This window comes from Camponotus vicinus, unplaced genomic scaffold (genome assembly GCF_025532165.1).
Source record: "Camponotus vicinus isolate PSW18456_S1 unplaced genomic scaffold, iyCamVici1.0 SCAF_7, whole genome shotgun sequence".
NCBI lineage: Eukaryota > Metazoa > Arthropoda > Insecta > Hymenoptera > Formicidae > Camponotus > Camponotus vicinus.
The window spans coordinates 4,073,063-4,095,819 of record NW_028141979.1 but is presented as its reverse complement, the minus strand read 5'-3'; the positions used below and the strand labels follow the sequence as shown (position 1 = coordinate 4,095,819).

General features: G+C 36.4%; 3 protein-coding genes across 13 annotated transcripts in view; all 3 read left to right on the top strand.

Annotated features, from left to right (window-relative positions):
- The window catches only part of Amph (amphiphysin), a 33,779-nt gene extending 27,142 nt beyond the window's left edge, over positions 1–6,637 (top strand). Inside the window, exons 4-10 of one of the 4 annotated variants that reach the window (XM_083105255.1) lie at positions 1,899–2,089; positions 2,463–2,735; positions 2,935–3,053; positions 3,339–3,382; positions 3,589–3,786; positions 4,364–4,581; positions 4,664–6,637. In XM_083105255.1, coding sequence (XP_082961381.1) covers positions 1,899–2,089; positions 2,463–2,735; positions 2,935–3,053; positions 3,339–3,382; positions 3,589–3,786; positions 4,364–4,581; positions 4,664–4,744 — 1,124 coding nt within the window. In that variant the 3' untranslated portion in view covers positions 4,745–6,637. The remainder of the gene's footprint in view (positions 1–1,898; positions 2,090–2,462; positions 2,736–2,934; positions 3,054–3,338; positions 3,383–3,588; positions 3,787–4,363; positions 4,582–4,663) is intronic. The other 3 variants (XM_083105256.1, XM_083105257.1, XM_083105258.1) reach the window with 3 other exon arrangements.
- Positions 6,638–7,034: 397 nt separating this feature from the next.
- Positions 7,035–9,967, top strand: LOC145975104 (uncharacterized). 3 transcript variants are annotated; one of them, XM_083105264.1, is made up of 6 exons: positions 7,035–7,125; positions 7,216–7,486; positions 7,589–7,837; positions 8,207–8,490; positions 8,579–8,709; positions 9,056–9,967. In XM_083105264.1, the coding sequence occupies exons 2-6, from the start codon at positions 7,244–7,246 to the stop codon at positions 9,133–9,135; spliced, it is 987 nt and encodes a 328-aa protein (XP_082961390.1). In that variant the 5' UTR covers positions 7,035–7,125; positions 7,216–7,243; the 3' UTR covers positions 9,136–9,967. The 3 variants fall into 3 exon arrangements, 2 of the variants coding, with proteins under 2 accessions (XP_082961390.1, XP_082961389.1); XR_014439890.1 differs by having other exon boundaries at positions 7,051–7,486; positions 9,056–9,273; positions 9,551–9,960; XM_083105263.1 differs by having other exon boundaries at positions 7,051–7,486; positions 9,056–9,966.
- Positions 9,968–10,143: 176 nt separating this feature from the next.
- Galphaq (G protein alpha q subunit) overlaps positions 10,144–22,757 on the top strand; it is a 34,306-nt gene continuing 21,692 nt past the window's right edge. For 2 of the 6 annotated variants that reach the window (XR_014439887.1, XM_083105262.1), the window contains exon 1: positions 10,148–12,632. Coding sequence is in view for 3 of the 6 variants with exons in the window: in XM_083105262.1 (XP_082961388.1) it covers positions 12,515–12,632 (118 nt within the window). In the remaining 3 variants the exon portion in view is untranslated. Of the gene's footprint in view, positions 12,633–22,757 lie in introns of all 6 variants that reach the window. The other 4 variants (XR_014439888.1, XM_083105260.1, XR_014439889.1 and 1 more) reach the window with 4 other exon arrangements.

The following is a 22,757-nucleotide window of genomic DNA, read 5'->3' as shown; positions in this document are numbered from 1 at the left end:
AATAATTTATAAATAATTAACAATAGTATAATCCGTATTATAATGATTATTATTATTACCTAACGGAAGTATATTGTAATATCAAATATTTTACGATAATATAAATTCATGTTCAATTCAACAAAAAATTATACAGACACGCATAGGCGTTGGTAGGCTTATATGCAACAATCTTGGGCAAAGAATTTTCATATAAGGTATCTAACTGGTACAGAAATTATGTACTTTAAAAGCTGAAGGCCCAACAGTGCACTCTCATGCTCCTCTTTCTCTCTCACTTGAATGACGAGTCTCGGTGCGAGACCACAAACACGCGCGAAATCAATAGTAGAATGTCATTCGATCTTTAATCCTTTCCACTCGAGTTAGTCGCGAACAACATTTTTATACTTGGCTGAACGTCAGTATTTGCACTTTTCACTTCCGCTTTTCAGCTCCAGAAAAAGGGAAAAGCATTTCTTCGACATGGCTATTAATTGCAAATTTCACAAAAAATACCAGTGATAGAATTAAAAATTAAAAAATGCAAAAAATGCAGAATTTTTTAAGTCACTGTCTCTCGTTAAAAAAACGTTGCGATGCTCAGGAGGAAGCGTTAATTTTGGAGCACGCGAAATCCGCATTAATGGCTTGTTAGCTTTTCTTTTATCGCTCGACAGACGGAACGCGAGGCGCATAAATACCTGCATGCAAAAGTCGAATGTAAAACCTGTCGATAAATAACGGACGAGTTTCACCGGCGACAAAGTCGCCATAAAACGAGTAACGTTAACGGGAAAATACGACGAAAATATGTTCAATGTGTTACGAGTAAAATCACCGACGATTCATCGTCGCAATTTACATCATTACGCGCTCCACAAGTCTACGAGTACACAAGTCCAAGTTCCAAGTAGATAAACTAAAGAAAAGAAATTAATGAGTACGCGCATAGCTCGTTGGCTGCAAATTGAAGTGACTAAAAAATAATCACATTAAAAATTGCAGTAGTCACTTATCATAATTTGCACTAATGATGAATCGCCCAGCGCTCGTAAACGTTATCTTCAATTTTGCGCACAATAACACATATTAATTAAAATTGATTTTGTAACTTTATTTGGAGATATATCATTGACATTATTCAACTATTTTCATCGATAAATATGATTATTTTATACAATAAATTTTTTTAGAAATGCCCATAATTTTTACACGTGTATTTTTCTTGATTCATTAAAAATTGACATTTTCTCTATAAAGAATATCTTGATTTCTTTTACTAAAATATAAAGGATGAAATGTACAATATAATATATATATTATATGTCCAGTTTCAATTGCAATAAATTAAAAATGCAAATATGTACAAAATTAAAAATAATAAATAATTATAAAGAATCTTTCAATAAAAGAATAAAATTATAGTAGCTTTCAAATTAAATGATACATCGACTTATATATCTACAAGACTCTGATTTCATCTTGTTTTGAATTAAATACGCGTCAGCATAAAATTCAACTCTAATGACAGCAACTTTTACGTAGCGCGAGTCAAAGCAAGGAATTTGTTAACAACTGCGTTATCACAGCAGGTGAATGTACTAGGAGAGGTTTAGATGTAGGTCAGGAAAGTAATCACCCGCGTCGCGCGTATATTCCTGATGTAAAAAGACATGTGCCACCTGATGGAAAATCGGCGTGAAAAAGTTTCTCCACGGTTTGTGCAAACCAGCTCTCTGTGTTTCTCTTTGACCGCGTTACGTGATATCTTTGAGTTTGAAAAAAAGTTTTCTTCGTTAAAAATTAATCTCTTTATGCGCGAGAGTTTCATGCATTAGTGACAATAATTGAAAAAGCATTCATGGAAAAAAAATAGACAAAGCAAACTAAACCGATGTACGTATTTTATTTTTCAGCGGTGCAAGCTGCCTCGAAGACGCTTATGGACTCGTTGAATGAAATTTACGAGAGCCAGTGGACTGGACACGACTTGTTGTACGTGCAGGCACAAAATCTTGACATGCTATGGCAAGATTTCACTCACAAGCTCGCGGACCAGGTTCTTGTACCACTCAACACATATCAGAGCCAATTCCCGGAGATGAGGGTACGTTCTATACAATTTGCGATAATTGCAGCAAATGATTTCTTTACGATACTCTCCATTATTGCAAAACTTTCCACGAAAAATAAGAAAAATAGATATAAACTTGATATTTTAATGAAAATTAAATTAATATATTTTAAATTAATATTTTTTTTATTTCATCATTTTTTTACATTCATGAAACTTTTCTCTTGAATCGTCAATTTTAATAAATGATACTTTATTATTTATTCTTATAAGAAATAGAAAAAGATGCTGGAAAATTATAAAGGCATTATAGTTAAGCGGAAAAACAAATCAAGCATTTTTTCTCCATTTTTTATAATATTTATGTTAATGTATCTTATGCTTCAAAGTTTTTATTTGTTTCTAGAAAAAGGTCGACAAGCGTGGCCGTAAGCAGGTAGATTACGACAGTCAAAGACACAACTTCCAATCCCTGCAGTGTAATCCAAAGAAGAGGGACGAGCTCAAAGTGTCCCGAGGGAAGGAACTATTAGAGGAGGCGAAACGTACATACGAGCAGCTGAATTCCGAGCTACACGATGAACTGCCGGCGTTATACGACTCGCGTGTTCTTTTCCTTGTCACTAATCTACAGACCCTCTTTGCCGCGGAGCAAGTGTTTCACACTGAAAGTTCTAAGGTATCTAATTCGTACGAAAAAGGACGAATAAACATAATAGAATCGGATTTAATATAACATTTGTTATCTCATTTAATTTTGAATAGAATTTATTTTAACAAAAATTTAATTTAACTTTTTTATATCGGGAAACATGTATAAAGAAACTGCGGTGTGACGTTATTATTATATTTCTTCCTACTCCTATTCATGTTCCTAGGTATATTCAGAATTAGAGGCGATCGTCGACAAATTGGCTAATGAGAGTCAGCGAGGATCTTACACACTTAAGAAGAACACGGAACCGCAATCGCCGAAATCACCTAACGCGAATTCGTCGTAAGTGAACCAAATTAAATTTAATTATTATGAATGTAATAATAGTTATATAAAGACATTAATTATACGAAAGAATAATGTATTGAAAGATTGTATGAAATATAATTTGACTCAGAATTATATAAAATGTGATACAAAATGTAACGTTACAAAACTATAATCGTACAAAATATAACATTAAATAGAAATTGTTGCATAAAACATGGTATGATAGTAATACTAATAGTAGTAATTATACAAAATGTATTATCAAGACAATAGTTACATAACACTGATTTGTTTCAGCCTAATAATCAACACGCAACCAGCGCAGAACAACATCTCAGAAGGTAAATCTTTTGTCACATTTTTCTCAAAGTTTGATTTGTACTTTTGCGCGTATACTAATTACATATATGTTGCACTAATTATGCATGTCTTGTGATATTCTCGCTACGCGTAAAACAAAAACAGGAATATTCCCGATGGCTTTGACAAGGCCATGTTGTAGCTGGCCATCCAGTTTTTTGAGTGTGCTTTTTTTCGCGTGTTTCAGCTTTGAATGATACTGCGCCCGTTGCCAGAGATACATCGCCGACTACCCAGATAAATGGCAACGCTAACAGCAACGCTAATAGCAACGCTAATAGCAACGCTAACAGCAATGATAATTCTCTCAATAACCAGGATGCGTCGCCGCAGAGCGCAGTCGCGCCTTCCAAACAGGTCGAGGAGTTATACGATATTCCAGTTGGTAAGTCGCTCGCACATCTTGTAAGTGTGCATTTTTTCTCTAATATTGTCCAAATTTCAACGTCGCATATATAAGATAATGTTGAGACGGTGAACTATACGAATTTTCTCAACAGTTTGAATCGGATTTTTTCTCTTATACCTTTTGTAGTGTTTTTAATATTAAATTTCTTTATAATAAAGTGTTAAAAATCTTATTAAAATAAAGATAAGAATAAAGAAGTAATTAAATTATATTTTTTTACAAAATTAAACAATATGCATGTTATATTATAATTGTTGACTAATTTGTTTTTGCAAAATTGATGTCAACATATGATTTCCAAGTAAATATGCGCATGTAACACATGGCATAATTAATCGAATGTTATTAAATTTGCAGCATCGAGTAATTAGTAATGTAATTAATGTAATATTAGTACCTGCCCCTTTGTGCATGGTCTTGCCGAAACAAGATCGTAATGAATTTGACCTAGTTGTGGTATTAAACGTTAATACATTCGATTAAAAATATGAAATATGAAATTTTGCATATATTTTTGGTACATATCGAAATCTCCATGCGGATAAAATCACAGGCAGATCCATGACTAACGGGGCGGACTCGATCATTCTAGAAGCGGAATATGAAAATGCTACCAATTTCTCTATAGGGGCGACCACCGACAATCTGCCACCGGGTGTTTTGTACAGGGTTAAAGCCACTTATAAATACAGCCGCGAGGATGTGGACGAGCTGTCGTTTGATGTTGGTGAGATCATTCGCGTCGTGGAATACGATGATCCCGAAGAACAGGTTTGTGACCTTTAAATGTGTGAATTAAATTGCAAAATATTAAAGCTTTTTCTTACGGCGTTTTTGCATTTATTCATCATAGGAAGAAGGATGGTTAATGGGTATCAAAGAAGGCACCAATGAAAAGGGTATGTTCCCAGCGAATTTCACAAAACCGCTGTGAGGGCTATAGTCGGTTCGCCATTCACACTCCAATGCTCACCAGAGACAGCGTATTTTACTTTAAGGTAGTAAAAAGAGTCACGTAATTAAATGGGATACATATGTAAGAGTTGCGCGCAGTCATTCGAATATTACGCACGACGACGTATATAGGTAAAAATGAATTTAAAAGAGCCAGGCGATGAGCTGCAGGAGGCGTAAAGGGGAGGGGGCGGAAAATTCGATAAGATAGTTATGCTGGATGGTACTGCGGAGAGAATCAATCACCCCAAAGTGCCTTAACCCAGCCACTGTCTGTGCCAACATTCACTCTTATTCGTCAAAAATATGGGATTGAATCTCTCATATCAAATGTACGAATACATATTTTGAAATAATAATCAAATGAGATATTTAAGTGACTAATATATTATAACACTCACACACATTTAAACACACATTACGTACATACACACGTACACACATATACAACGATATACATTATTATAATACAAAACGCGAAAGGTATATATTAAATTAATATTATTTTATGAGAAATTGTACATAGATCTATATTACTTAAGAGTATTTTACGAGATAACTTTGTGGCCACTAAAAAGGATCACTATAAAAGATATATATCTTAAAGTTTAAGAGCATTCACGACGAATGAGAAACCCTTTCTCATTCAACGGGAAGTAATCTGTAAAATCTTCAAGGTCCAACTACCTATCTGCATTCGTAAAGTAAGATTCTACATTATTTATTCGCCTACAGTTCAAGATCTTAGTAATAGATCCCATTAAACTTTCGCCAAATGCCAAATTTTTCAACGACGTAATAATAGATATCGATGAAGTGATACGTAAGAAAAAGCTGAATATTATGATGTATAAATGAGATGAGTATTTTTGAGTATTTATGATTGTTTTTTTCTGTCTTTTTCTTTTTTGAAGCATAAACTTTCAGTGAAATCTTCTACAAGTTTTATTCACTTGTATCCACAATCTTATATATATGTATGTAGAAAATGGGGTAGCGACAAAAGAGCGTTTATTATTATATTAATACTATTTTATTATTATTATTGCTATAATTATTATTGCTCCCGTATCTATTCATATTGTCGAGGTAGAGAAAAATGAATACGTAACGAACCGAAACTTTTGTAGACTCGATCAATACTCGTTAGATCTGCCGAAAATAAACTTGTATTCACATCTTGTGTAATAAATAGTGTTATAAAATAATATATACATATATATTTACATAGCGTTAAGAGAGAATATCAATTTCAGCTTCTACTTGATATATTGTGTGTCTGTTTATTTTATTATATAAAACGCGCGGTAAATATAGGAAAGTTGGATTGTTCCTTTTGTAAGAAAGGCCACTTTCGAGGATTGATCCATTGTCACACTAATAATTAATTTAATAGACGCAATTAATAAATTTTCGTGATTTATTGAATTTTTCTATAAAAAAAGATGTTAAAAAAATAAATTGAAAAATATCATAAAACTCAAAAAAGGAAAGAAAAGAGAAAGGGAACTCTAGATGTATTATTCGAAAAAGATCTTGATTATTTAATGTTTTTAAGCCTGCAATTTTAATTGTGCAATATTAATTGTATGATTATCGATTGTATGATTGTATTGTCAAAGTATTTATATCAAGTGAGAGATGTGCATTTAAATATTAAGAAGATGTATAAAAAAAAAAACCAAAAATTCTCTCACTAATTATCCGGATATTTTTTGATGACGTATACAGACATCTAATATATATGTATAATTCAAGGGTATCATATAAAATATCAAACACGAAAGTTGAAGCCATAAATCTAATCTTTTTATCTTTATATGCATGTATTAATATAATATGTAATAAATTATTGCGTTGTGTAATATGCAAATGGTAAGACTTTTATGCGTTCATAATCGAAAGTTTGCCGAAAGAATTGTAGTAAAAGTCACAGATTTAGTGTAACAGTGGAGCAACCGTTATGTCATTTGTCATATTTACATCTTGTTGTTTTACTTCATTGAAATAGTCAATCGTATCTTTATAACCTTGATACAAAGTGTATCAAATATTTGTCGCTTAATTGTTTTTTTCAACTAAAGATGATTATATAATAAATAAGTACTGGTTTGTAATATACATATGTATATATACAGCGCGTAAACGTTCAGAACGTGATTTTTTTAATCCATAATAAATATATCGTTCCTAACTATCCATCGATCAGCATGTCAAAAGATTTTAAGGAAACATAATCAACAAGTAAAAGCGCATACAAGCAATATCGTGCCAATCTCTACATATTTTTAAATCGCAGAACAGCCATGTTATATTAGCGACATAAATCTACTTGGAGAGATATGGCTGATGAGACAATCAGTAAGCGATTTAAGAATTTTTGTAACACATTGTACACATAACTTGTATATTTTTTTTATTATTAGCAAAATCATAATGCTTATTCTATAGAAATAAGCTCAAGTAAGACGTATGAAATATGTCACAATCTCGCGAGCGAAATCCTCATTCGAGATGGAGCGAGCCGTGCATTCATAGATATTCTTCCTTACATTCTACGCCAACATCAGATGAGGAAAAAATATCGCAAGCATATTCACCCCTTCTCACCGCGACGCATTCACATCTGGCTCAAGAGAAACTTACATCTGCTTGCTGCATTTGCTGCGAACAGTGCAACGGACTCAAGTCATCAAAGCGTTTAGCGGCTATTAATTATAAGGCATTTAATTTATACAAATACATTACACTTAACGTTACAAATAATAGAATCTAATCCTAGAATTTTTAAGTACCTTTTAAACAGAAATCGCGACAATTTCAGGAAACTCTGCAAGTCTATTTGATAAGAACCCAAGTGGAAGAGACTGTGATGGACGATAAACAGGCGACCTTAATGCAGCATCTGAGCTTAATTAGCAATGTATTCGAGGCCGTCGTTCAATATACGCAATCCTTACAAGTATCATACCTCGCCGCGAAACGAGTATTCGATATGAGTCACACATTACTCGCATGTCCTTTTTCGAGTGCAAACTACACAGACAACGATTTCATATCGTATCGCAGACAGGTAATTTTAAGCGTGCTTAGAATTTTATATCTTTTCATATTTCGAAGTTATAATTAACGTTGATTTGTTGGGTATTAAGTACAAAGAGAGAAAGAAAAAAATTTCTTTATTTTAATTATCAATTACTCTAACTAAATTTTAGTAGTGGTTGGAAAACTGCTTCATTATATTCAACTTTTAATGAGATTTTAAAAGTTTGCTTTTATATCTACTTTCGAAATAAAAGCGATTTATGTATCAAAGTTTAAGATATTAGCTTTTCCATCTTCAAACAGAATGCTATTGATCATTTTAGTTTATTTTAAATTTCTCTCTTTGGATTGCATAATATTAATAAAAGAGAGAGCTCTTCTTTCAATCATCATTCAGATCGAGATTGAAAAAGAAAAAAGAATATCGAAATTGCGAGATTTGATGGAATGTTGTTCCAAAAACATTACTTTCCCTAAAGACATGTGTGTGCTGTTGGATGATCACAGGGACAGAAGGAAAGACTTTTTTCTCGCATCCGCGAATTTTAAAAATCTACTGGAAAATTCGAGACTATCTGTATCGCAGATGGAGAAGCTGCAACGACAGCATGATAGAATTTTGAAGGATTTCCAACAAAGCAGATTACTCTTAGATAAGGAATTACTCAAGATTATTAACTTGTATTTATTCTATTTGAATTATTCGTACCTATATAATTAGATGTAAATTAAAATATTAAAAAGAACTTTAACTAATATTAAAATAAAGACGATTGGAAACTCTTCAACAATTCTTCCACAAGATTGCGGAATTATTTGGCGACGTAAACTATTATATGCACGCTGCGAATTTGCTTGAATTAATCTCAATAAATTTGCGTCAAATTGATCTAGATACAGGTAACAATATTTAAAAAAAGAAAATATATATATATATATATATATATATATATATATATATATATATACATACACAATTTAAAATATTCATAGAGAAAAAGGGAAAGTAGAATTTTAGATTTATATAAAATTGTTTATATATTTTTATGATTTTTTTATCATAATGAATATATGTGGAATGCAAATAAGTTTTTTCTATTTTCTTTTATACAATAATTTTTTACAATACTTTTTATTTTGCGACAATTTTTAAATTTTTTAAGACTGTCTTTTTCGTTGGTATTTTACTATCATGTTATTAATTACTATTTCTTCACTTTTAATCAAAATTTATGTCATTATTTAGGAAAAGTCGTGCTTCATGAGGAAGAAACGAGTGAAGAAATATGTCAAAAATGTAAAATGAATCGCATGGATAAAAAATAATTATAAGCACGATATTTTTCAAATATATTTTAGAATTTATTGATTCATTAAAGAATCGAATTAAGTCTCAGAAATCTGTCGGAATTATGGGCTTCGTGAAGCCTCACACTCGAAACTTAATCCTTTCATCTAACAATGGTAATAGTTTTATGACACGTATTTTTTTAATACGCAGAAAAACGATCTATGTAAATTCAGCTGAAATATCAAGAAACAGCAGAGTATGTTATGCTTGATACTTTAGGTTGGAAATATTCAAATTTAATATAGTTTTATTGCGTATTTTTATATAGAATAACATTTAACTTAAATATAAAATTAAATAAATTGTACAATAATAACATCTTTTCCAACATCACGATTCTTACGCATGAAATAAAAATTGGACGAAAAATTGGAGCTGAACAACCAATAGAAGAGTAACCGTATTAAGAATCTGGACAAAAATTCAATGTCAATTCCATCGTCGATGAAAATGAAAAATAAAGGAAAAAAATACTGTTCCGAAAAAAAGTTCGTACTTGTACAATTGCATAAATAAATTACGCACAGCAAGATAACAGTATAAAAGATAAACAGAGGAAAACACATGAGAATAGAAAACAATTATAAAGCTCAAAGTACATTAAAAATCCTTATGAAGAAGACTAGTAAATCATAAAAACTCGCATATATAACGCAAAATTAAAATATTCCATTCCCCGTTTCCACTTGCACGTCAAAAGGCGTATCTTTTTTAATACGCAAAAAAACGATCTATGTAAATCCAGCCGAAAAATCAAGAACCAGCAGAGTATGCCACTTTATACTTGAATTAAAAAATACTCAAATTTAATATACTTTCATTGCGCATTTTTACAGAATAACATTCAACTTGAATCAAATAAATTGTACGATTAATAACATCTGTCTCCGACAGCAGGGCGCGCATTTCATAGACGCGCCTCCGGCGTCGGTAAAGTAGGGAACGCGGCGATCGCAACGCCGCGCCGTTACGTTCTCCGTGCCTCGTCCCCGGCGGGTGGCGGCCGCGCCTCCTCCTACTCGCCGATTTTAATCTCGTTAGCGGACACGTGCGCGCCCCCCGCGCCCTACGGTGCTGGTGATACGCAGGCAGCCAGCCACGAGCGAACCGAGAGCTGGCCGTGTCGCCGGGGCTTCGCCAATCTGGTTTGGTCTAACAGGATTCTCGGCTCGCGCGACGCTTCATAAAAGCTGCGCGCCGAACGGGCGCGGCGCGTGTCGCAAGGAGGAGTTGCTCCGCTAGTGAGGTGTGGGCGCTCGTGCAGCAGCAGCAGCAGCATCGGCCAACAGCGACGATAAAGATAGACAGAGAGAAAGTGTGTTCGTGATAGACAGAGAGAGACGACGGGAGGTATATCGCGCGCATCGCGGTAAACTCTCTCTCTCGGCGATCCACGATCCGACACGTCGCCGTCGTCGTCGTTAACGCGACCGATCGTCGTATGCCGCGTTGGTCTCGTGGTGTCCTCGTGTCAAGTTTCTGTGCGACTCGGTGCGTCGGAGCAGCGGTAGCAGCGGCGACAGCTTTTCGCGTGTGCCACTGGAACGAGAGCGGGAAGGCAGAGGGCAGAGGGAGAGGCTCCGTCGCGCGAGCGAGAGCGAGAGCGAGAGCGAAACGGCGGGAGAGGGAGAGAGAGAGAGAGAGAGAGAGCAGCGTACTCGAGGGGAAGAGAGAAGAGGGAGACGGAGCGCCGGTGGGTTACCACACCCAACACCGCGCGAGCCGGGAGCCGATCGCCGAACGTCGCCGCTACGCCGCTCTCTCGGGAGCTCTCTCTAGCCGCGCCGTAAGCCGTGCGTGTGGTACTAGGCGGGCGAGACGACGCGCCATCCGGCGTCATCCGGGACTCCCGAGGACGACCGAGTCCAGGGCGAGAGTATCCACCGCGCCGGGGCATCTCTCCGCGGCGAGAAGAAACGATCGAGCCGAGAGGAAGTGTGCGATAGAGGGGTGGTGAAGAAGCGCGCGGCGAGAGAGAGAGAGAGAGAGAGACACGGGAGGAAGGTGCGAGCGAGAAGGAGAGACGGACGGACGGACGGACGGACCTCGCCCTCCGCGGGGGAAACGTTTGTCGCGGTTACGGGACGTCGCGCCCGTGGGAAAGGCGAAACGTGCGCGGTGCTCTACATGTGTATTACGTGCGTGTGTGCGTGAGTAATCGCGAGAGAGACGGAGAGAGAGAAGAGCGCGGAGTATATAACACACAGAGTCATATATAAGCGGGGAGATCCGCGTAGCGCGCGCCTCGGCGAACTCGCACTCGGGACGAAACGTGCGTGCGCGCGAGTGCGAGCGGGACGAAGCGATACGAGGCGTGACGGGCGAGAGGACGAGAGAGAGAGAGGGAGGAAGAAATACGGAGCAGCGGCGGAGCGACCGCGCGAGCGAACAGTAGAAGACAAGACGACGGACAGGCGGCGCGAGGGGCTCGTGTGCGTGCGCGTAGACGCGCGTTGATGCGTCGCTGGCGTCGTCGAGCCCCGCCAGGAGCAGCGGCGCTGACGCTGCGTAGACGCCGCCGTCGTTGAGGGGGAAACACGGGTGCGTCGCCGGGGACGTTTCCCCGTCGTCGCCGTCTTCGCCGCCGTCGCCGTCGTCGTCGCCGTCGTCGTCGTCGTCGTCGTGGTGACCGTCGTGCCGGTGATAGTGCTGGTGGTATCGATAGTGCTGGTGGTGATAGTGGTGGTGGTGAGTCGTCGGGAGTAAGTGAAACGCCGTCGTCGTCGTCGCCGTCGACGTGACCACCGTCCTCGTCGTCGTCGCCGCCGTCGCCGGTGGTGATAGTGGTAGCGGAGGTGTTGATAGTAGCAACGGTAGTAGTAATAGTAAGAGGGAGCCAAGAGTGAGAGAGAGAGAGAGAGAGAGAGAGAGAGACCGTCAGAAGGAGAGAGAGAGAGAGAGATAGCGAGAGGGAGAAAGAAGACGGGGACCACGAGGACGACGACGAGACGTCGTCGTCGTCGTCGCTCGTTCGCCGTCGTTGCGGTGACGAGATAATACCCGTCTCCCGTCTATCGAGACGATCTACTTGAATTTGGAATCACGTTCGTCGTAAGAGAGAGAGAGAGACGGACAGACAGGCAGACAGATAGGAGCAGTAGCCGCAACGAAGGTCGCCGCCGGTCGGCGAGCAACGCTTTCTGTCACCGCGAATCGCTCGTGCACGCTCCTCTCTCCCTTCCTTCCTCCACCTCCTCCTCTTCCTCCTCCTCGTCCTCTTGTTTCTCGTCCACGAGAACCTTCCCGGTACTCGTGCCTCTTGGTCGCGCCTCTGTTCTTCTCCACCACCGCCTCCTCCTCCTTCTTGGCCGGCACCACCTCCTCCGTCAAAGGAGGATTCCGCTGTCCTGAGCCATGGCGTGCTGCCTGTCGGAAGAGGCGAAGGAACAGAAACGCATCAACCAGGAGATCGAGCGGCAATTGCGGAGGGACAAGCGGGATGCCAGGCGAGAGCTCAAGCTGTTGCTACTCGGTAAGTTTCCCAAGGAGAGAGATATATATTTCGCGTTACGCGAGTCGGACGAAGCCGGCAAGGGTGGCCGGGGCCTAGCGAGGTATAAAGATCGCTCGCGCTTATCTGGTTCGTTACTTTTCCTCGCGACGAGATAAGGAGACGAATGTCCCTCTCGTGAATTAACGCTAGAGCACAGCTACTCGGAAAATAACGCGAAATGATAGCCCGACAATGATCGAGCATCGAGATGGCCAACTCGTATCGTTTGTCGGGGAAGGTAAAGCGAGTAATTTGCCACTTGACTTGCCTCCCCGCTTTCCGTACAAGCCGAGCATTAGTCGGGCCGGTAAAAGCAAAGAGGCCGAGTTACTCGTTCGCCTCTCGTGTCGAAGAAACTAATGAAATAATGCATGCCTTTGTTTTTATAAAAGGCGAGTGCATAATAGATGCAAGCGTTAGAGCGGGATTTACATGAATCTGATGGAGAAATTAATCTAGCGCGAGTTACCTGCTTGCATTATTCCAACTACAAAGAAAGTAGGATAGATCTGCCTTTTTTTTATAGAGAAATTTATCTCTTTTCTGTCTTTCATAGAAAAAAATAGTCTATATAATATAATTATGATGTCAAAAAATCTTAAAATGCTAATTTGCATAGACACATACGTAGAATCGATAGAAAAAAAATAATAAGTAGGTGAGAGGTAAGAGTATCATTTGATTTGTCTCCTATTGATTTCGTGTAAATCCCAGCGTCATCGAATGAAAAAGAGTTTTTATAAAATTCGACGAAAAATTTCACAAGATACAAATTTAATCTCCCCTCTCGTCTCTCCTCAGGATTGTATATGGTACAGTTTATTTATAAATAGAATTTTCTATTCGGAGAGCGATAACCCGAATAGGTAATTTTCGTAAGTTAATTTGGCTTCACACTTTCATCTTCTATTATACAGAGAAATGACGCAACATTTCATCTCGAAATTTTTCACTTTACAAATTATTTAGTCTATTTTTGTTATGTTGCTTTAGTTTATTATCTAATCTATTTTTGCCAAAGATCCTTTACGCTCCTCCCTTTCTTCCCTTCAAACGAACCGAATTATATTCGAGGAATCCGATGATAAAATCTCTCTAGCGACGTTTAAAGCTAGAGTTAATTAGATCGAGATATCGAATAATCGCGCGATATACTTGTCGATAATATACGTACGCACTTGCGGCAATTGCGGCGATTGTGCGTGGAATAATCGCGAGATTATGAAAACTCGTTTAGCGGGCATGGCACGAGTGTCAATTGGATATCGCGCGGGAGAGAGCGGCGATTATTAATTCCATCATCGGCCGGTCGCATTTTATTCCCAGTGTCGGCGATTACATACCTCGATTGACCCTACGTGCTCTCCTTGAGAGGAGAGTCGCTCCGCTCGTTTCATTCATGCGCGCATCTCGCGAGCGGCCGCGTGTTGCCGGCCGACGCCGACGCCGACACCGACGCCGGCGCCGCCCAGGAGACGACGACATCCGCGCGTCACGTACGTTTCTCGTCTTGTGCACGAGGTCGATCGGCGCGGCCGGCGTGCGCTTGACAGCTCTCTCTCTCTCTCTCTGTCTCTGTCTCTCTCTCTGTCTCTGTCTCTCTCTCTCTCTCTGTCTCTGTCTCTCTCTCTCTGTCTCTGTCTCTTCTCTCTCGACCGGCCGCCGCTCCGATGATATCGCCGTCGATATACAGGGTGCTCCCGAATACCTGGTGTCTTTGAATTATTCCTCGATCGGATCTCGGTCGACTTTTTTCCCCCCAACGAAAATTTCATTGTAAAATTTGAAGAAGACTTGCAAGATTTATTTTAAACATATGTAAAGCGCGAATTTTATTGATATTTTAATTTACAGTGGTACAAGGCTTGTGACATCTTCTCGAAAAGCTTCTCGATCCCGTCGTCTGATGTGTCAACTTTGAGCTTATCTTCACGACGGATCGGTAACACGAGCGCCAGGACTCGGCTCGGGCTTCTTTTGTGTCGCGCCGACTCTACGTATTAAATTCGCCCTGTTTATGATCTAACGACAAGTCGTTGTTGTGGTCGTTAAGAACATTGTTTCCTCCGGAATATTCTTTGTGGTTTTACTATTCACATATATGTGCTACTTACCTTTTCCACAAGATGAAATCTTAGCTGGGCGCATGTGCTCGAGATGTTTTCTTATCAGATTTACAATCTCGTGAGTTTATCGTCTCGATCTCGAATGAATAACACCTTTTTTTTCGAGGTAAAACTCCAGTAAAATTTATCAATAATTCATTATATTCTCCTCTTTGCATCGTGCAAATATTGTATTATATTCTCCTCTTTGTATCGTGCAAATATTGTATTTTATTTAAAAATGACAAATATATACGGTTAAATAATATTAAATAATAATATAATATTAAAAAATGGTATAATATTATAAAATAGATAGGTACAATATTAAAAAATGGAATATTTACAAGATTGCACGCAAATTTCTTCCCTCTAAAATTGCATAATAACTATTTATAATTTTCTTATTAATATTTTATTTTACTTTTTCGTAAAAGACAAAATTAAATTTTCTTGTCTTGAAATATCGGATTAATTTTTTACGTTACATTAGATTTGTGAAAATTTAAAACACTCTCAAAATAGATCAACATGTTTAAAATTAATCAGGCGTCTCTTACAAGTCACTTTTACATGCAGTTGGATAAGTTATTGATTTGTCGATTAATTTCGCGATCGTATAATGAATATTTTCGTTATCGATAATTGTCATTATTCATTCATTAACCTTATTATTATCTAATCGTGCATCTTCTCGGAGATAATAACCCTTGAAATAGAAAAATCGCCTCTTAGGATGTATTTATCGCTTTTTGATGTCCATTATCAAACTTTTGTTTTGTAAATTCGTAAATTTTTAGTCTAGACGTGGATGTTTATAAATTATTCTAAATCAATTTTTTCTATTTTCCATCAATTATAAATTAATATAGCAACCGTATTTTAATATCTTCCAATATTTGATTACTGCTTGTGTGAACGTCCACGAGATAAATCGTGTACCATTATAAATAATTATGAATTAATGCATTTGGAAAATTCGCATTCACACTTGTCAAATTCAATTTTAGAAATAAAGGGTTCAATTAGAACGCGGCGGTCGCCGATTCAGCGACCTTTCTCGCGTCCGGTCAAGCTGTCGAACTGCAGAAACGAGCCTGTCGAGTCGGCGAAATTGTAAATTGCGAGCCAGCAGCGATTCAATTTCGACGATTGCTCGCGGCGTCTGCTCGAATCGCGGCCACAACCGTACACACGTTCGTGCATACATATACATATATATACATACGTAACACACGCAGAACGCACGCAGCTTGCGAAACAATAATTGGCGAGTTTGGAAGAACAATTCGCGCGATGCCTGTCGCATTTTGTTAATTATCGAGAATAGTCGCGTTTCGAAAACGAATTCGTTCCATGGTCGTTCTTCCTCGTGGAATGCATCCGCTAAATGCGTGTCAACTAACACGCAAAATACATACTTTGGTCGCAGAATACGTGATTCTACGACGAATATTTTATCGCGTGATTGGGTGCATCTTCGCGCTTCGTGATTCTATGAGAATTTATAAAATAACTTGTTACGTCTCTCTCGAGATAGTTCCAATAATAACACGTTAATTAATCTCATCGTTATTTTTTTTTATTTTGAAAGAAATACACTTGCTTCTCAGATATTTGCCTCGCTTTATCTTGAAATTATTTTTAGTATTTAATCATTTTCTTGCTTATGAATAAGGCTTCTTACTTTGATGAATAAGGATTTTTTTAAGGATAAGCAATTCTTGTATTTAGAATAAGTAAAATATAATGCATACCATTAAAATTTAAAATGTTCGCTTTGCAAATAACATGAAATGTTTATTTTTTATTTAACGTTAAGATGGAAAATGTTATCTTAAAATAGCACAATAGTTTGAAATATGAAATAATTTAAAATACAATTTTTTCGTGAGTTATGAGAACAAATAATCGTTTTTATTTAATTTTTTCTTTTTTTTAAGTTATTTTAAAATAAAAATTTAATTTTCAGTTTTGTTATCAATATATCCAATGTTGAAAATGAAAAAAAGTTATAGATGATTTTTTTATGTTCTAAAAAAATGATTTTTTTTATATTTTAAATTTTTTCATTTCAAAATTAAATAAAGAATTCTCAATATTTTATAAGGTTATGGGAATACATATTTATATGAACAATCATAAATCGGTTTAAAAGAATTATGCTCTACGGTTAGAACAATTTCTTTTAATTATGAATACAGGTGGAGCATTTTATAGTTTTTATTTATTCAGCCAGCAATCTTTATTTAAAGTTGATTCAGTTGTGTCATAAATGTGACTCAAGTCTATTGCACCATCTCTCATTTCTGAAATAATTCCAGCGCACCTAGCACGTTTGTCTTTCCGTTATCGAGAAATAACGGAGGGGTCGCAGACAGAAATATCATAAGAAAGAGCGCGAGACAGAGAAACTGAGAGCGAGAAAGAGAAAGAGAATACGTTAGGCTCTTTCGGACTCTGTTCTTCCGGCCACGGGAACGTGAACAACGTGATAAGTGTGGTATAATTTGTTGATCGCATTTTCCTCTTATAAGCTCTGCTTCGTCGCCGATTAAGTCTCCGACTTTGAATCATCGGGTCTCTTACGCAATGTATGATTTTTTAATAAATTGATGTAACAAACACGCAGACTCGCCACGTTCGCTGGCGTCCGGAATCTTCTCTTTGAAGCTTTTATAAAAACTTCAATATGATAAGACACTAAGAGTCCCTCGGAATCACGAGAGCGGATCTCCAGACGTGGAAAAATCGTAGGAGTAAATTCGCCTGGAGTAATTCCTTTCTGGTATCAAGTCGGCCGCCGCCGCCGGTCGTCCGAGTATTATTAGCGCGCTCGTAAATAGCGGTCCCGGAAGTAGTGACATTAAAGATTATGGTCGCTTCCGTAGCCGTGTACAACCGGATCCGCTACCTATATCCGCGCTGACCTTTGTCGAATAATATTGGTAGAACGGCCGTTATTTAACGGAATGCACCGCGTAAACAAGCCACTTGGGGATTTCTTTTCTCCAGGTTGCAACGCCCGAAAATGTATGTGATGCGCGTCGAATTGATCGAGATAAATTAAAAATTAAAAATTAAAAAAGGTTTGCACAGGTTTGCGACGTATCTTCTGTACAAATATATATTTTTCCGCGGCTGATAAATTTTTTTAAACATTGAAAGTTTCAAATTTGACCGGCGCGAAAAGATGGAAATGAATTTAAAAATATGACGGATAATATATAAATATACTTTTATATAGCTATTTCAAGGATAAATGATGTGTGTGGAGATGATTATCGTGCAAAAGAGAAAATCAAGAGACAATAAATTTTACTTTAGGCAGCATAATGTTGTGCAAAACTAAAATTAGGATCTTATAAATAAGACGATCATGAAATCGATTTGTTATTTTTAATTCATGTGCGTTAAGCCGCGAAGGTCTTCAGTGAGGTAAATAACTCCATAATTAAGTCTATTAATGCATTTAAACCTTCTGTAAGAAAAAAATCAGAAGCAACTTGATGTTTCTAAAAAATTACACTTATATCAGACGCATTTCGTTATAATATATTATATTAAATATTATAATTTTAAAGATTTAATATTCAAGAAAATTCACAAAAAATCTTGAATAAAAATCATAAAGAAAAAAATGCTCTTTCCGTCTTGTCACTTTGCATTCTATAAATCTTGCTACAAATAACAATTTTGTTACTAGATTTGTTATGTAACATATATATTTATGCACACAATTTGGGGTTATATTATTACAATAAAATAATTTCAGTTTTTTTTACGCAACAAAACTGCAGTTTTTTCGAAAATATTGCAGTTACACAGTCTCTTTTATATAAAATTTTCAAACTTTTTTAGTTAAGCACTGTAAAATCTATTATAAATGATATCATAAATAATAATAACTAAAAATAATAAAGATTATTAATAATAAACGATAGTATAAAATTAAAAAATTATTAATATAATGTGTATAAAAAATATGTATGTATAATTTGTTAAATATATAATATCACAGTAGAATAATATAAATATATCGCGGAACAGTAATTTTATTTCTTCATTTTTTAGGCAATATACGACGCGAGTTTCGTCGACGCGAACGACGACTAAAATTAAGCCCTTATAAATAAGTTTATCACATAAAATCGATTTGTTATTTTTTAATCCATGTGCGTTAGCCCGCGAAGGTCCTTGCCGAGGTATTTTCCGCGCGACGCTATTTTCACCGTGTGTTTAATACATCATGCAGGATTGCTACGAGTCTGGAAAATCGGGATAAAGTCCGTGAGTAGTTAAAAATTATGAGAGAATACCAAGAAGAATCGGGGAAATTGGGAAGCGTTTTCAGAATTTTTGATTGCCATAATAGAGGAAACGAGAATCGTGTAACAAATATATTTATCGACATGTTTAATTATCGTACGTATCCTTATTAAGAGTGTTATACAAAGAAATATATATGCATATATAAAAAACTCAGAAAAATATTATATAATTAAAAAATAAATATATGTGATAAAGAGAAAATCTATGAAATATCTATATATCATATGGTACAAATATAAAAAATCGAAGGGTCAACCATTACTTAAAAAATATACAGTGATTACTATTTTTGGCAATACATTTTATTGCTAACATTGCCATTGTATTGCCTTTGTATTATTAATAATGTTGGTCCTATAATTCCTATTATTATTTTATTGTCATATTAATATTTTATTGTGTGTCAATATTGCCAGTACTAACCGCAGAATTAAAAAGTATTTCTAATGCATATTACTTTTTTCTTATATTGTTAGTATTATTTCAATGTATATTTTTCTAAAACATATTTCCTAAAATTATATTTACTGTACTGCCGCAATATATTTTTAATAAAATGTACAATGGTTGATCCCTTATAAAAAAATGATAGTAAATTATAAGAAAGCTTCTTTTGCATGTGCATCGGTTTTTATTTTTATTTTGTTCATTTAATTCATTCCTTTCTCTTTTTTCTTTTGTCTCTCTTTTTCTTCAAGAGAGAATCGTTTTGACAAATATAAACGTCAAATGATAACAACATGTCATAAATCTTATCGCGTATTACCGTTAAACAGAGCGTAATCAATTTAGTTATCTGTATAGGAGAATGTTGTGTCCTATGATGTCTCTCGATAATCTTTAATTATCCTCATTGGCAAGTTATAGCAAATTTACGCGTGTTCAATATATCGGGAGCATCTGCATACTCTTCGTAAGTATGGATTCCGCATATAGTGTTGCTCCTGTTTGTGTGTGCGTACATGTGTGCGCGTCCATATGCTACTGAAGCGCATATCGTTCGATCGAGCGGAATATTACGTTAATCCCAGTTTCGAATATTCCGTCTATTTCGCGTTAAATGACGAACTTGTGATGCTAACTCACTGCCATGATAGTTGAAAGGCGTCGATATCGATTTCGTCGGATTTATAATTCTGCGGCTTATGATATTCGCATCGAAATCAGAAAATTATGATGAGATCGTATTCATATCATACACATTTTGTTATAATTTTTCGATTTTCGGTATTAAATATCTAAATTGATACATTCAAATTAAAATTCTGCTAAAAAACTTATGTAATAAAGAAATGTAATTTAAATAAAGAATATCTCGTCTACTTGACTCTCCTAAAATTTTCAGTTTACGAGATCTTTCATTTTTAATTCGCTTCATAATTCCAAAAATACAGATGACTCGATGGTTTGGTATTAAGATTTTTATTTCTCTATTTAATACAACATATATACAACAAACTTTATCGCATCACCTTTTCATCATAAAACAAAGAATCCAAGAGTTCATGACGAGCCGTATAATAATTACGTACGAAGCATCGGTGTATAATATATATGTATACACATTAGTTGTATTTTTATCCATTTTTATTCACCATGGTTTACCATCGCCATATTGCACCCCACGACTCATGTAAGAATACTTATGATACTTTGAACTATCGAAGTATCGATATTTTACCTTCGATATTAGCCAACGCGCTCATTAACCATCACTTTATAACTACACCTTTTTGGACACACACGTGTTTGTAGGAAGCTCGATTTTTTTTTTCCTCGTTGCAAGATCGCGACACCGGATCTATAAATATTCGCCGCATATAATGTTACACTCGGAATAAAAGTCGCCCAATTATTCCACGTATGCGTGGCGAACAATCGCTGCGCTAACGATCGACAAATATGTGTATACGTTGCTTTTCTTTCCTATTCGCCGATAAACACAGATAAGCCAATAAAAAGCGTCGCAAGCTCCTCTGGCCCGAGGTGTGTGTGTGTGTGTGTGTGTGTTTGAGCGGTGTGTTTAAAAATAGAGCTCATTGAATCGCTGATTGCGCAATCACGCGATCGCTGAAAACACGCGGTCGTTAATCGCGCCTTAATCGCTTTTATATGGACGGGATCGCATAAACACTGAAACGCGTGCGTGACTTCGTATAAGAGTATAATTCCGTGGCGCGTCGATACCTCGAACGCGCGCATATCATATCCAAAAATATGAAATATGCAGGATGTTCATAAATTGACGAAAGATAGACGCGTAGCTTTGTTTTTTATGAATATCAGAGAGGGATATTTTTATACTTGTTGACGCAAGTATCGAGAGAGCTATTATTCTTTATTTCTTTCGATATCTTAGCAGTTAAAATTTTCTTCAGATAAAATTCTTAGTTTTGTATTAGACGGATAAAGCACTATTTACATATTTAAAGTTTAATTTATGCGAGGAAGCATTTTTATATTTCACGTGTTTTGTGGCTCGAAAACTATTAACTGTTATTTATATTTTTTAAAGAGAAGGGAAAATGATAAAAATAAATTCAAAAATTTTAAAAATATAAATATTATGTCTTTTATGCATTTTTCATGCAGGTTTTAGAAACACTATAAACGGTTCTAATAAATTTTTACTTAAGTTTCGACAATATTTTATGTTAAGTCGCATGTGAAATAAAGATAAAAGATAGAAATTAATAAAAAAAGGAGAAAATAGAATTGAAATTTTCGAGGTATCTTGATGTATCTTGATAAACGTACAGTATATGCGAACATGCGGATATAATATAATGATATTATATAATGTCAAGTCAGCAGATATAAATGCCATACAATAATCTGCTATTTTTAAAATCAAAAAAGCGATGAAGAAAGCAAAAAAACTTGCAACAGAAATTAATTATTATTTATTGTTACATGTTCATATACAAGCGATTTAATCTAACATTTCCTGATTATTCCGTGAAAATGTTGCCCAATTTGTTTCTATTTTAAATATTTCGGGCAGGTATGAAAAATTGACTTTTAATTGACCGAAGAAATGTGTCATTGAGAAAAAGACCGCGTTATCGAGCACCAGATATAGATATGGGGGAGATATTAAATATTTTCTCTTCTCTTTGCTAAATACTTGATATCTGAAAATATAATCGATAATGTTAATTCAAGTGAAATAATCCTCAAACGTCATGCTTCAAGAGTCAACTTGGAATCAACGTCACATTGGAATCCAATAGATCCGGCAATTTCAATCGTAAGCTTTCTCCAAGTATCTCTTTTCATTTGCAAAATCGGTCGAGGGGATTCATGTACGTGTGCGTATACGTGCTAATTATTTCCAACTAACAATCTTCATAAGGTATTAGAGTTAAAAATCACTAGTTAAAAATAATTAGCGAAGAGCGTCACAAAAAGTTGCAGCGCACACCTTCTAAAGGCTCGTGACGCATTGTACTCCAACGTGACGTTCTCGGGTTAATTGTAATTTAACCCTTCTTCCGCGCAAACGAGGGAAAGGGTAGATCGGTTCGAGCCGCGGAAAAACCGGTCGCTTTATCGGTACCTCACCTTTACTTCGAACGCAACATTTTATTCCTCGGGAGCGTCCCTCTTTAATAACTAAAATTGCTTCCCTACGTCAGTGGTGTTATATAGCCATTTATTTTTAATC

Bases quoted from the DNA above. Each gene is read 5' to 3' on its own strand.
- LOC145975104 (XM_083105264.1), top strand. From the start codon at position 7,244: ATGTCACAATCTCGCGAGCGAAATCCTCATTCGAGATGGAGCGAGCCG. The intron at 7,838-8,206 runs GTAATTTTAAGC...ATCATCATTCAG, and splicing joins TCATATCGTATCGCAGACAG to ATCGAGATTGAAAAAGAAAA. The intron at 8,491-8,578 runs GTATTTATTCTA...ATTAAAATAAAG, and splicing joins TTACTCAAGATTATTAACTT to ACGATTGGAAACTCTTCAAC.